This window comes from Melanerpes formicivorus, unplaced genomic scaffold (assembly GCF_026170545.1).
Source record: "Melanerpes formicivorus ecotype bairdi unplaced genomic scaffold, bMelFor1.0.p_v2 SCAF_1, whole genome shotgun sequence".
Taxonomy (NCBI): Eukaryota; Metazoa; Chordata; class Aves; order Piciformes; family Picidae; genus Melanerpes; species Melanerpes formicivorus.
This window is the reverse complement of record NW_027142353.1, coordinates 22,489,675-22,502,067: the sequence shown is the minus strand read 5'-3', so window position 1 is coordinate 22,502,067 and position 12,393 is coordinate 22,489,675. Positions and strand designations below refer to the sequence as shown.

The following is a 12,393-nucleotide window of genomic DNA, read 5'->3' as shown; positions in this document are numbered from 1 at the left end:
GGAGCTTGCACTGTGACCACAGCAAGGAATTGCTAGTTTTTAAAACAACCAACCAAACACACCCCAACACAAAACACCTCCTACAACTAATAGAAAGAATAGATCCTCCTCCAAACAAACAAAATCCCCAAAGATTCACCTCATGTTTCCAGTTATGCAAGTTGTTATGTGGGAACTCCTTCACCTTCCTGTGGATGCTTCTGGCCTAGTTTTCCAAAACTAGAGTTGGTTGTTCCTATGCTCTGTCATTGCCTTTCTCTGTCCCACCCAAATGATACTATGTAGTACCCAGGGAGACAATTTGTACATGAATAATGAGTTGAATGATTGCTAAGTATATTTAAGACTTTTTTCTTTTTTCTCCAAACTACATCCTCTTGAACAACTTGCTGCAGAGTAGTAGCTTTGTTTTCTGCCTTCAAATTTATGCACAGCACACATAGTGGAGAAGAATGTCTCAAGAGAAAAGTACCAGTACCTCCAGTAGTCAGGAGGTCAAACTGACATTAATCCTCAGGATGGGGCATCTACCGCCTCTCTAGGCAACCAGTTCCGATGTTTCACTATCCTCATCATAAAAAATTTCTTCCCTATATGTAGTCTAAACATACCTTCCTTTAGTTTAAAACCATTACCCCTTGGCCTACTGCTGTAAGCCCTACTAAGGGTTGTCATCCTTGGGATTTCCTTGGGGTTTGCAGTTTAACACCTACCAATGTGTCAGAGACTTAACTGCACCTGCTCTGTGGTATCTAAAACTGTACACAAGTAAAAGCCTTCTAGCTATTAACAAAATTCCAAGACCAGTATCTACTCTTCCCTCAGGCCTGGGAAGAGACAGGCTACAACCTTAGTCTTGTTTGGAACCAAAGCCATTTCCCAACATGTGTGAGGGATCCACCATTGGCTTTGCTGCATCTGTTGACAACTGACCCTCCAGCATGCACTGGTTGCAAGGTCAGGCTTTTGGGAGATGCTTTGGGGCTGGTCATTTGGAAGGTACAGAATTGGGAAAATACTTGTAAATTTACCATCTAGCACTTCTTAAGGGATAAATATTTGCAATTCAGTTGTACCAACATGTCATTATTATGAGATCTTAAAGAATTTGCAGTCTTTCCTAAAGCTCCAACTTGTGTTTTTTCATTAAAAGATTTGCTGCAGGAGCCAGTCATGCATGCTGTGCTTTTGTCCATAGGGCAACACTTCTCTGGCATAGTCTTTTGTGGTTTTGTAGTGTTGCTGGCTCTTGTTCTTTGAGGAATGTCTGAGTTATGACAAATTGTCACTCTGCCAGCCTGTGAGAAATTGTCAAGTTGTACAGCAGAACCTGGAGGCTGTGTAATACATGGGAACAATTGATGAGGTCAGGAGATCAGGATTGCTTGGTGTGCTTGCTATCCCCATTTTTTTACTACTTTCTGAAGTCAGATTGTGCCTTGAAACAAATCTTGAAGGTTTCTGGACATTGATTTTTCTTTTTTTTTTTTAGTTTTACTGGTAATTTAAACTCTGCTGTAGCTGAGCTCCATTTTTACAGCCCAGTGTTGATGCTCTGCCACGGCAGTGCCTGTGCATGTCTGCAAGCATTATTAGAGAGCACAATTCAATCCTCCACACTCAAACACTACTGATTGTTTCCTCTGTTAGCAGTGCTTTGGTTTTTTTATGTTTATTTTATTTTGGTTGGGTTTTTGTTTTTTTTTTTTCATGACCTAGAGGAGCTATACACTATGACCTGCTCTTGTGCTTACTAAGGTATCATAACATGAATTCATTGATTTCCATGTTGCTCCAGTAAGTGTATCCTGACATCCCAGCCCCGCTAAGGCACTTACCCTCCCTGTCTTATGTAATTTCACCAGAACAATTCAGCTTGGCTTATTAATGGGGAGGAGCAGTGAATCTGCAGGGTGAGGACTAGCAGCAGGGGAGCTGTCCTGATGTATACTTATTCTAGCTCTTGTTGTCTTAACAGACTCACAATCTAGCAATCGATGTACTTTTAGCAGAGCACTTGTAGGCTGGGCCACTAGTCCAGCTGGGCCAGTGCTAGCTGGGCCTGTTAATGCAGGCATTAGCAGTGGCTGTGCTATGCATCTGTTTGATACTAGCTCTTCTGCATCCCACTGTGAGGTTGTTTTCCCCATTATTAACCTTGGTGTGCAACCTGGAGCCAGGCTGGTCATGGCTGTGCTGCTGGAGCCAAGGGAAACCCTTTCCTGCCAGGACTATCAATGCAGGGCAAAAGCAGGGACCCAGGTGCTCTGTCTTCTCTGCCCCTGGGGAAAACCTTGTTTCACAAGTATTTATTTTCTTCTTCTCTCTCCCTGTTACGTTTGTCTGGATTATGTGAAGTGTTTGAACAGTGAAATCCAAAGGGTTATATTTTTTGCCATGCTGTGTGAATGTGAGCTACAGGCTTGCCTGTGTCTGAGGTGATAGCTCAGCCAGGCTGTGACCTGATGGGGAGGGAGGGATGGCAAGGCAAGCAGGTGAGGGTCTGTGCCAGGCTAGTTTGAAAGGCGCCATGCTGCTTCCTGCCCTTTGGGATGATAGTGCAAGACTGAGGTTGCTATTGGCCCATGCATGGGTAGAGGGGCTGCTATTAACTGCTACAACTTCCATACTGATGCATTGGGGTGCCATCAGAACATAAGCAGTGACCTCTGCCCCTCTTCTGGCAGCAATCTGATACCTTCTATTGCAGGGTCATGTTTTCAATTTGTTATTTACTGGTTTTCTATTGCCAGTAGCTGTGAACAAGCCCAGTCTGGTAGGGTGTGAATGAACTTGACTGGTCTAGTTGATACATTCTGAGGAAATGGTGTCAACTGATGTTGCTATCCTGACTTCACCATATCTGAGCTGTTACAGACTGATGCACTATTGCCTACAGAAGGGGAATATGATCTGTAGATTCTCCAGGCTCAGCTTCATGTTATACTTCAGTTTGTTTTCAAACATGAAAGTGTAGGAAGCAAACGGCACACTTTGACCAAGTCAAATCTTCTGCTCCAAACCCAGGCAAACCACTTGTTGTTTTTTCACATCTGAGGCTGGGGCACTATAGTTCAGTAAAAAGGCAGTTTTGTTTTGCTGTCACTGAGTTTTTCCCATATAGAAATATTTTAATTTCTTGGAAGTGGGATGACTGAATCATGGAATGGTTTGTGTTGGAAGGGATCTTAAAAGATCATCTACAGCAACCCTCCTGCTGTGGGCAGGATGTCTTTCACTAGATTAGGCTCCTCAAATCCCCCTCTAACCTGACCTTGAACACTTGCAGGGATGGGGCATCCCCAACTTTTCTGGGCAACCTGTCCCAGTGTCTTGCTACCCTCTTCATAACAGATGTCCTCCTTTTGTCCAATTGAAATCTATCCTCTTTTGTTTGAAATCAGCTGCCCTGTTTCCTGTCACTACATACTTTTGTATAAAGTCTCTTTTCATCTTGCTTATAAGCTGCCTTTATTTATTGAAAAGCCACAACAAGGTCTCCCCAGACCCTTCTCTTCTCCAGGCTGAACAACCCTAACACTCTCAGCCTTTCTTCATAGGAGAGGATGTAAACTTGCAGCTAAGAAGCTGTTTGTGTAAGTCAGTTCCCCTCCATACAGTTCTCTGAGTTAGCTCACCAGGTGAAATCCTCTGGCTGCTCCAAGTGTTCCACGTGTTTGCACGCATGAGCTCCCTCCCCTTCTCAAACAATGATTACTCAGGCTTTTGAGAAACAAGGATATGAGTACACAGACCTGAGGCACATGACGTACACAAGCAAAGTACAGAACTTCAAATCTGCTTGGCACCTTGTGAGATTTTGTAACTTGGTTTTTCCTTCCTGCACCATGCCTGTGCGCTCAACTCATCACTGTGCCACTGCCATGCTGAACAAACATTTTAAGGACAGTTTGTGCAAGACAAAATGAAGAAGCAAAGCAGGTGTTGGAGAAAGATCCATGTGCTGAAGTTCTACATGCAAAAAATACTTTAAAAGAATGAGCTGTGCAGGAAGATGAGGCAATATGATAGCCATGAAAACCCAAACAGTTTACTGCTGTTGTGGCCGTAATTGTTTTTGCAGATTTCTGTAAGATCCGTGTGAATTCTTTTTCAATGCTGAAAGGGCTGCGTTGCCAGAGTTGTCCACTGTAAAAATTGCAGGTGATAAGTGTGTGCCCATCTCACAACCACTGATGGCTGGCAACCCAGGGAAGAGGTGACTGCTGATTCTTGGCTGTTTGTCACTGTCCACTGTAATTTAAAAGAACTGGCAAAAATACAGCACAGGTCTGGCTCGTGCTCTTTGCAACATTTTCAATTCAGAACAATTTGTTTAGCTGAAACAAATACTGGTGTGATTAATTTGTTTCAGGGCTACCTTTAAAAAGCAACAGCATGGCTAGAGAACTCTTCAAGGTCAGGTAATTTCCCTGTTTGTGTACATATCTAATTATATGTACAACTAATACAGGTTCGACGGTGTGTTAACTGAAGAACTTCAACTTAGTTTTTTTGTTTGTGTTTTTTGAGGGGGTAATGCTTGTCAAGTTTGGTTAATGTTGGCTTCCTGAATGTTGTAAGAGTATGAATAACATGTTGCTTTAATCTGCAACATCACAATTTCTTGGCTTAAATCATTCTTCTTAACAGATAAATTTCAGTGGAAGGAGCTTTCTGGTAGTGATTTTTCTAATTCCTCAGGTGCAAAGGAAGTCACTCAAGAGCAGACCACACACACTGTGTAGAAAAATCCCTTTTACAAAATGTAAATCACCAACAAATAGAGGTGTAGAAAAAAAATCCAGGTTTTATTTACGATACAGTGAGCATGGAATGCAATTACAAAAGCCAAGAAGCGCCTGAAGCAGGGGTGGGGTGAACTGTTGAAAAATCAACTGTTGTTGCTATAAAAGTCTCTGTGCTCAGTTTTAAGCATTCAGGTATAGAATTGGACTATGTGAATAGGAAAGGTGCAGATGATTCTTTCTTTCTCCCCCTGTCTTGCAGTAGTGACAAACAAATTCAGGCTAAATTGCTTCTTTCTACAGAAGGAAATAGGTAGCCATTCTGGCCATTTATCAAGCCTGGCAGGCAATGGCATGGTTCTCTATGGGAAATGATGATGTTAAATGAATAGCTTGCTTCCTTCCCCTTTGCTTTTGTAGACATGGCTGTGTGTAAATTGGGATGGTGGTCATCCGCTTGCCGCATGTCCTCTGCCAGGACAGCTTGCCTTCAGACAGACAACTGGCAGGTCTGGAAGTTGTTTTAAGGTCATTGACCAATATGCTCCCCTGCAAAACCTACCCTGTATCTAATAGCTGCTCCAGCAGTATATGGTTAAAATCTGTTCATGATGAGTGGCTTTGCTGCTGAGGGGACAATCTGCAATGCAAAAACCACTCTGTGTCACTGCTGTGGAGCAAGAGACCTTTGGCCTGGAGTGTGTCTATAAAAGAATCATCAAGCTTGTAAAATAAAATGCTGACCATCATCATATACTCTCCTAACCAAAACAGAAAGAGTTGTATTTTGTGGTCACTATCTTTGGGAGACCTGTGGGCTGCTTTGCTATTGCCAGTGGTTAAGTGCTGAAGCATGCTGAGGCTTGGAAAAAAAACCAAACCAAACCCAACAAATGCACTGAAAAGATTATTGTTTTGGTGTGTTTGAAACGCCCAAGCATAAAATACTAAAATCAAAGTTAGATTTCTGTGCTGGACATGGCACTTTCTAGAGTATATTTTCAGTACTTTGCAAGGGTTTAGCACTTTGATCACCCTGTGTTAATTTATGGAACTGCAGCTGTTAGTGTCTGCTCTTGTAATAAACAGAGTAAATAGAAAAGATACCTGCTACATTTACTTCAAAGAATGTATGTATCTGACCAAGGTAACCATTTATTATTGGAAGATGGGTTTTTTTTTCTGGTGTTTCAAGGCTGTGAGTATTTGCATCATTTGGCAAATGACATAACGTTAGAGTAGCCAAAATTGTATATATGCTATATACTAGGAGAACACAGCACTAGATCCATGAGTTAGACTTCATTTGTGTTACACTTACTTGCTTTTCCAGACACTTTTAAAAAGAATTTTTCCATTCAGCTGTTGAGGTGAGGTAATAAGTTAAAAAAGCACCAACATGACTTATTCAAATAGAGGGTTTCACTGTATAAGAGCTACATGATAAGCAGATTCCTTATACTGTGAAAGACTTCTATAAATTTTTCATACAGACTTGACATCTGCTGATATGGCTTCGGATGAGTCCTGCCTTGAGTGTATCTGCCGAGGGCTTGCTCTGGAAGGGCTGGTCAATCGTAGTGAGCCAGAAACTGTATTTATTTGCAAAGTAGTGACAGGTTCCACGTGCACCATTGCATTCGATGAAAGGAGTCGCTCTGAAATCTTCCAGGCAGCTCCCTGGGGAAACCAGTGACTGTCCTCCACCTTCATCACCAGCAGCAGTGTGCTAAACGAGACAAGGAGGGCAGCATTCAGAGTGCAACCTCAGGCAATACTGTCAAAAACTTACACAGGGAAAAAAAGAAAAACTACTGCAATTGCTCTTAATTCTTATCTCCAGAGCATAGTCAGCTAATCCTGCAACTCTGTAAGGCTTAAGGGTTTCACCATGCTTTAGCTGTACAAAGAAACTAGCTCGTATGTTGATACCACTTTAACCTTTTCTGACAAACATCTTTTCTATAGTTAAGACTTTTCACTGTTGGAAGTCCTAGAACTGGAGAATTATTTAGGTGGGAAGAGCTCATCGGAGGTCACTTCAGCCAGTCCTCTGCTCAAAGCAGGGCTGACTCCAAAGTTGCCCTCAGTCGCTCCAGGGCACTGTCAAGTTGTTAATACCTCCAAGGATGGAGTTTCCACAAACTCTCTGGGCAGCCTGTTCCACTGTTTTGATTACCCTCACTGAGAACTTTCCACCGTATATCTAACTGGAATTTCCCTTATTATGAAGTCTGTCTTACTCGGCATTGCACAGGAGGAGCACTGTGGAAACAAAATTAGCTTCTGCAGAAATAGCTAGGTCTGTCTATGACATTTTCTTTGACAGTAAATCACACCAAAATCAAGCATCTTTATACCTCAGCTATTACCTTTGACATACACTGTGGTAATGAACTCAGTGTCACTTTCTCTGTCAAAGGCATCACTAACAAAGGAAGCATTTCTGCTGGCCCTTTATGAGCCATACAGCTGCATTTTTAAGTGAAGCTGTTGAATTTTCTGTTAAGAAACGGAAGGACTTTGCAATATAAAAGAAAACAGCAGGGAAATCAGGTTGATAAATGCAGAGAGAAGTCTGGGCATGATGAATATGTTTGCCTGCCTATGTTTTAATAAACACCATAGTAAGAAAGCACAGGCTGGCTGGGTTTATGCTGCGAGAGGCCCACTGTGTTCGTATAAATGAGTAACAGAAGTGGCCACCTTTTAACAGAGTAAAGGACTCTGATCTCTGGCTAGTGGTAGATATTGCTGACCTTTAAATAGCCATTTAAAAAAAAACCACACTTGAATGAAAGACCCCAAACAGCAACCAACCAACTATCTCCCCCCAAAATCCCCACCAGCCGTCTTACGAACTTGCAAAATTTGCTAAACTATGAAGTTCAGGAGCCAATCCTTTCTGTCATCCCTCTGCAAGAATAAAGTTAGTAAGAAGCAGCATATAGCTCCCCACATAGCTTAGAGGCCTTTGCAGTTGGAGCTGAACAGTAGTTAGTGAAAACTGCACATGCTATTTGAGCCCTGGTTTGGGAGCAGACTCCACTCGACAGCCTCAGCATGAGCACTGGTGGTGTATGCCTCTCATCTCTCCTCTTGGTCATGGCCCTTTATCCTGCTGTAGTGCTTATGCCATGCCACCTTTCTGGGATGCATGAGAGTGGAGTGCCCTTGCTATATGAAATGTTAATGTCTTCTATGGCTGTTTAGGCAGGAGTCCATGATGACTCCTGTCATGATTGTACCATACTCAGTGGAAGGGGCTAACAAATTTAAGCCAAGGAAGTAAACCAATATGTACTCTAAGATAACCGAGGTAAGTGTACTGTACTTCTTCCATAACTGCCTGAGAAGCAAAACTCTGTACACCACACATTTCATTTGCTTTGAATGCTAGCAGGGAAAATGTGAACTCTTCTCACTGTGTGTTCCACGGTGCTGGCAGACTTTACCCTGGCAAAAGGTTCTTGCTAAGGTGACAACTTTGTTCTTAACAATGCTTAGTGTTTACACAGAGCTTCTTTGCAAACATTTAACTGATCCTTGGAATTCTTGTGAAGTAACTATGAGATTGGTATCAGGGCTTTTTATAGAAGTAAAAAGAAAGGTCAGATGTAAGACTGGTCAAACATTTGACCTATCCTCTCAAAACATTTTAATTTTTCTGTAACTAAATGAGGAAAATCAGATTTCCCTTAACATTTTCTGAAAAAAAAAACCCCAAACCCCCCAAAACAAAAACCCCTGGCTTTTAACAAACAAATGGTTGTTACGAAGATTGACTGTTGTTCTTTCATGACATTTTCAGCCAGAGTTTTTTTTCCTAACCCTCTTTCTTTTAGCATTCAGTTCAGTCTTTAATGAGTTAAAAACATGGCATACTGTTGCAGGTTTTGACTCTCATGTATGTCAAGCAAGGCAGAAAAATGAGCATCTGTCAGATTGTTCACTAACACATTCACTAGCTGCTTTTTATCATGTCAATCCTTCCAGTGCTTACATGATCCCTCTGTACAGTCTTGCAAGGAAAGCAGGCCAGGCTCTTTGGTAGGTTTTCCACTGCACACCTATCACTAAGTTTTCCTGTAACATCCTCTTTGTGAGATCACAAGATCTAGGAAACTCTGTAAGCTGTGGGATATACAGCCATGGGATACACAGCTCAGCTCTTGTTGCCACTGGAGATACAACAGTAAAGTTTTAATTTTAAAACCAACAAGAGGCGCGCGCGCGCTCTCGCGCTCTCTCTCTCTCCTGACAAAGCAAAAGACTTTGGATTCTGAATCTTCAACCAAATATCAATGAAGTTAAATTTCCAAAAGAAGAGGAACAATTTTGTGTTTATCTCCAAATCAGCTTCCTAAGAGTGATGTACATAACTAACTCCCAGTCCTTAGCTGGGAAAATGCTGTTGCACCTCAGTACAATTCTTTCGGTTAATCCACAGCTGTCCCTATGTTCTGCTCCAAAGCACTACTTTGTGCATGAAGACTACAGTGGCTATCCTGACAAAAAATTCTCTAAACCAGAGACCCCTTCCTAGTATCTAAGACTCAAACATAAACCCCAGTGCCGCACAAAATAGAGAACAAATACCATAAGGAAGGAATATCCAATCCATAAACTGCGCCAGCCTTCAGGGCAGTGAGGAATAGAAGCTTCTTGGCTGTGGACGGCGATTGCCACAGCTGGGGCCTCACAAACTGAGCAGCGACTGATATATGGCTTAATGTCATCTTCTGCCACAGGCATCATTGGAAGAGGTGCTGTAGTTGAGAGCCAGTAGGATTTATCATTTCGACTCGCATAGTAACAAATATCACCAGGGTTGCAGTAGAGGAACGGCATAGTACTGAAACGAGCCAAGCAGGAGCCAGCCAGCCCTGTTCGAATTTAGAAAATACAAAGGAAATTATGGCAATCATTCTCTCAGAAGACAGTGCACATTTTTAGTTTCCTGCTCCTTCCCAAGCAAGTGCCAGTAAACCCCTGTGTTCCAGAACAACATTCACTGGCTTTACAGAACCAGCTGAACAGCACTAATGACTTGTAGAAGCATTCTCAGGGACACTTGGCAGACATACAGTTTTAATCTTCTCATTCCAGCTTTCTTCAACTTCTATTTATTTATTTGTGCCAGAGAAATGGCATTTAGGCTGCTGTCAGCAATACCTGCACGTACCTAAATCCTGGTTGTGTGCTTTCTCTTGCCCTTCAAAGTACAGTAGGCTGTATCCACTCCAGAGTTTGTTCATGCCAACTGGGCACATTGGCTCTTGATCAGACTGGCTGTGCTTCACCAGCAGGTAGCCCATGCTAATGCTGCGACCCGGCATGCCGGGCAACCCAGGGCTGCCAGGGCGGCCTGGCTGACCTTAGAAAAGAAATAATAAGAAAGAAATAATACGGTTTAGTTTGTCATAAAAATGCTCTGAGGCTTGCTAACATCCCAGCCAAACTGCTGATCAGAGAAGCACAGAATCAGCCAGGTTGGAAGAGACCTCCAAGATCATCAAGTCCAACTGATTACCCAACCCTAACTACTCAACTAAACTATGGTACTGAGTGCCTCATCCAGTCTTTTCTTAAACACTTCCAGGGACGCTGACCCCACCACCTCCCTAAGCAGCCCATTCCAATGGGCAATCACTCTTTCTGTGAAGAACTTCTTTCTAAGATCAAGCCTAAACTTCTCCTTGCACAGCTGGAGACCGTGTCCTCTTGTTCTTACCTGGGAGAAGAGACCAATCCCCACCCTTCAGGTAATTGTAGAGAGCAATAAGATCTCCCCTGGGCCTCCTCCAGGCTAAGCAACCCCAGCTCCCTCAGCCTCTCCTCATAGGGCTTGCGCTGGAACTATGGTAAGTTATCCATGAAGGAGCTGCTGTTCTAGATTATAGCTTTTGAAGTAGATTTGTGCTGGATCAGGCTCCCTGGTTTCTAAGATGATGTATTTCACTCAGAGCAAGGGAGTCACATAAAAAGTTCTGATAAACTTAAGCATACTTTGTACTGTACAGATGAGCATATCTTTACTTTAAAACATTGTATTAGTCGAAAATTAACTAGTGTTTTTTGCTTCATATGATTAAAACTATGCTCTGCAAATATGTTTTTTCAGTGTAAGCTAATTAGCTAAGTGTAGCTAATTAAGGTAGTAATCATTCTGCTCTTTGATTGGGAAAGGACATAGGTATTTCTTTTGCAAATACATTTCCCTCAACATCATCCACCTGAATATCACCTGCCCAGTCCCATGACTGTTAGTAGAACATGAGGCTGAAATACTTAAGAGAAAACCAATACAGAAATAGAATCCTAGAATCAATATGGTTGGAAAAGACCTCAAAGATCATCAAGTCCGACCTGTCACCCAAGACCTCATGACTACTAAACCATGGCACCAAGTGCCACGTCCAATCCCCTCTTGAACACCTCCAGGGACAGGACTCCACCACCTCTCTGGGCAGCCCATTCCAATGGCTAACAACTCTCTCTGTGAAGAACTTTCTCCTCACCTCAAGCCTAAACTTCATCTGGTGCAGCTTGAGACTGTGTCCTCTTGTTCTGGTGCTGGTTGCCTGGGAGAAGAGACCAACCCCCTCCTGGCTACAACCTCCCTTCCGGTAGTTGTAGACAGCAATAAGGTCTCCCCTGAGCCTCCTCTTCTCCAGGCTAAACAACCCCAGCCTCTCCTCATAGGGCTTGTGCTCGAGGCATCTCGGCAGCCTTGTTGCCCTTCTCTGGACACATTAAAGTGTCTCAATGTACTTTTTAATTGAGGGGTCCAGATCAGTACACTCAGATCAAAACAAACTCACTCACACGAGTGGATTGACACCCACATCTGTCGAAATGCATTCAAAAAATACTGCTTTCAGTAACTGTTAAAAGTTAGCTTTTGAAGAAGCTTTGAAGACAGAAACTTTTCCCTCTCCCCCTCCTACCTACCCAGCGACATCATAACCACAGAACAATTTATGGCAGTGAAAAGGGAAAGAGGGAAGAAGTGCTGTGTGACATCTCTTACCTTCAAATCCCACTGGACCCTGAAACCCTGATGCTCCTTGTTCACCTCTAGAGCCAGGAGGAGCTGGAATGCCACCCCTGCCCGGGGGTCCTGGTTGTCCAGGTGAGCCTCTGAAACCTTGTATCAATAATGATTACAAGCACAGTGATTGGAGTGGTATCAACATGCACATGGTTGGTCCTATCTACCAGGTTTACCATTTTATGCTATAGGCAAGATCCTATGGTTCTTGCTCAGGCAAAGAACGCTGACTGATGGGATCAAGACTACACAAGTCCCACAGCCCTAATCTTTTACTCTTGCCACCACCATGCATCTCTGATAAGGCAAGTAGCAAGAGGTGCACTTCATCAGGTCCACACATCAACAACACTACATTCCCTGGATTGACAGAACATTTCCACCAAAGAAATTTGGTATTGCTTTGATTATGTGAGTAATGTCAAAGTTCTGCTTAATTTCTGAGTGCTAGGAGGAGAAGGAAAGCCAAGCCCTAGCTTTGAAAGACCAAAATTTGACTCTCCTTTATGACTTACAGAATTTAAAGTAGAAGAGAGCCAAGCAATGCTCTGGTGGCCTCATTCTGCTAATGGGAACTAAGCTTTCATTCCA

General features: G+C 42.8%; 1 protein-coding gene across 1 annotated transcript in view; it reads right to left on the bottom strand.

Annotated features, from left to right (window-relative positions):
* Positions 1-4,790: 4,790 nt before the first annotated feature.
* The window catches only part of COL4A2 (collagen type IV alpha 2 chain), a 153,000-nt gene continuing 145,397 nt past the window's right edge, over positions 4,791-12,393 (bottom strand). The window contains exons 45-48 of the mRNA XM_068170371.1: positions 11,782-11,898; positions 9,934-10,125; positions 9,348-9,634; positions 4,791-6,477 (exon numbers count right to left, since the gene is read on the bottom strand). Of these exons, the coding sequence (XP_068026472.1) occupies positions 6,223-6,477; positions 9,348-9,634; positions 9,934-10,125; positions 11,782-11,898 (851 nt within the window). The 3' untranslated portion in view covers positions 4,791-6,222. The remainder of the gene's footprint in view (positions 6,478-9,347; positions 9,635-9,933; positions 10,126-11,781; positions 11,899-12,393) is intronic.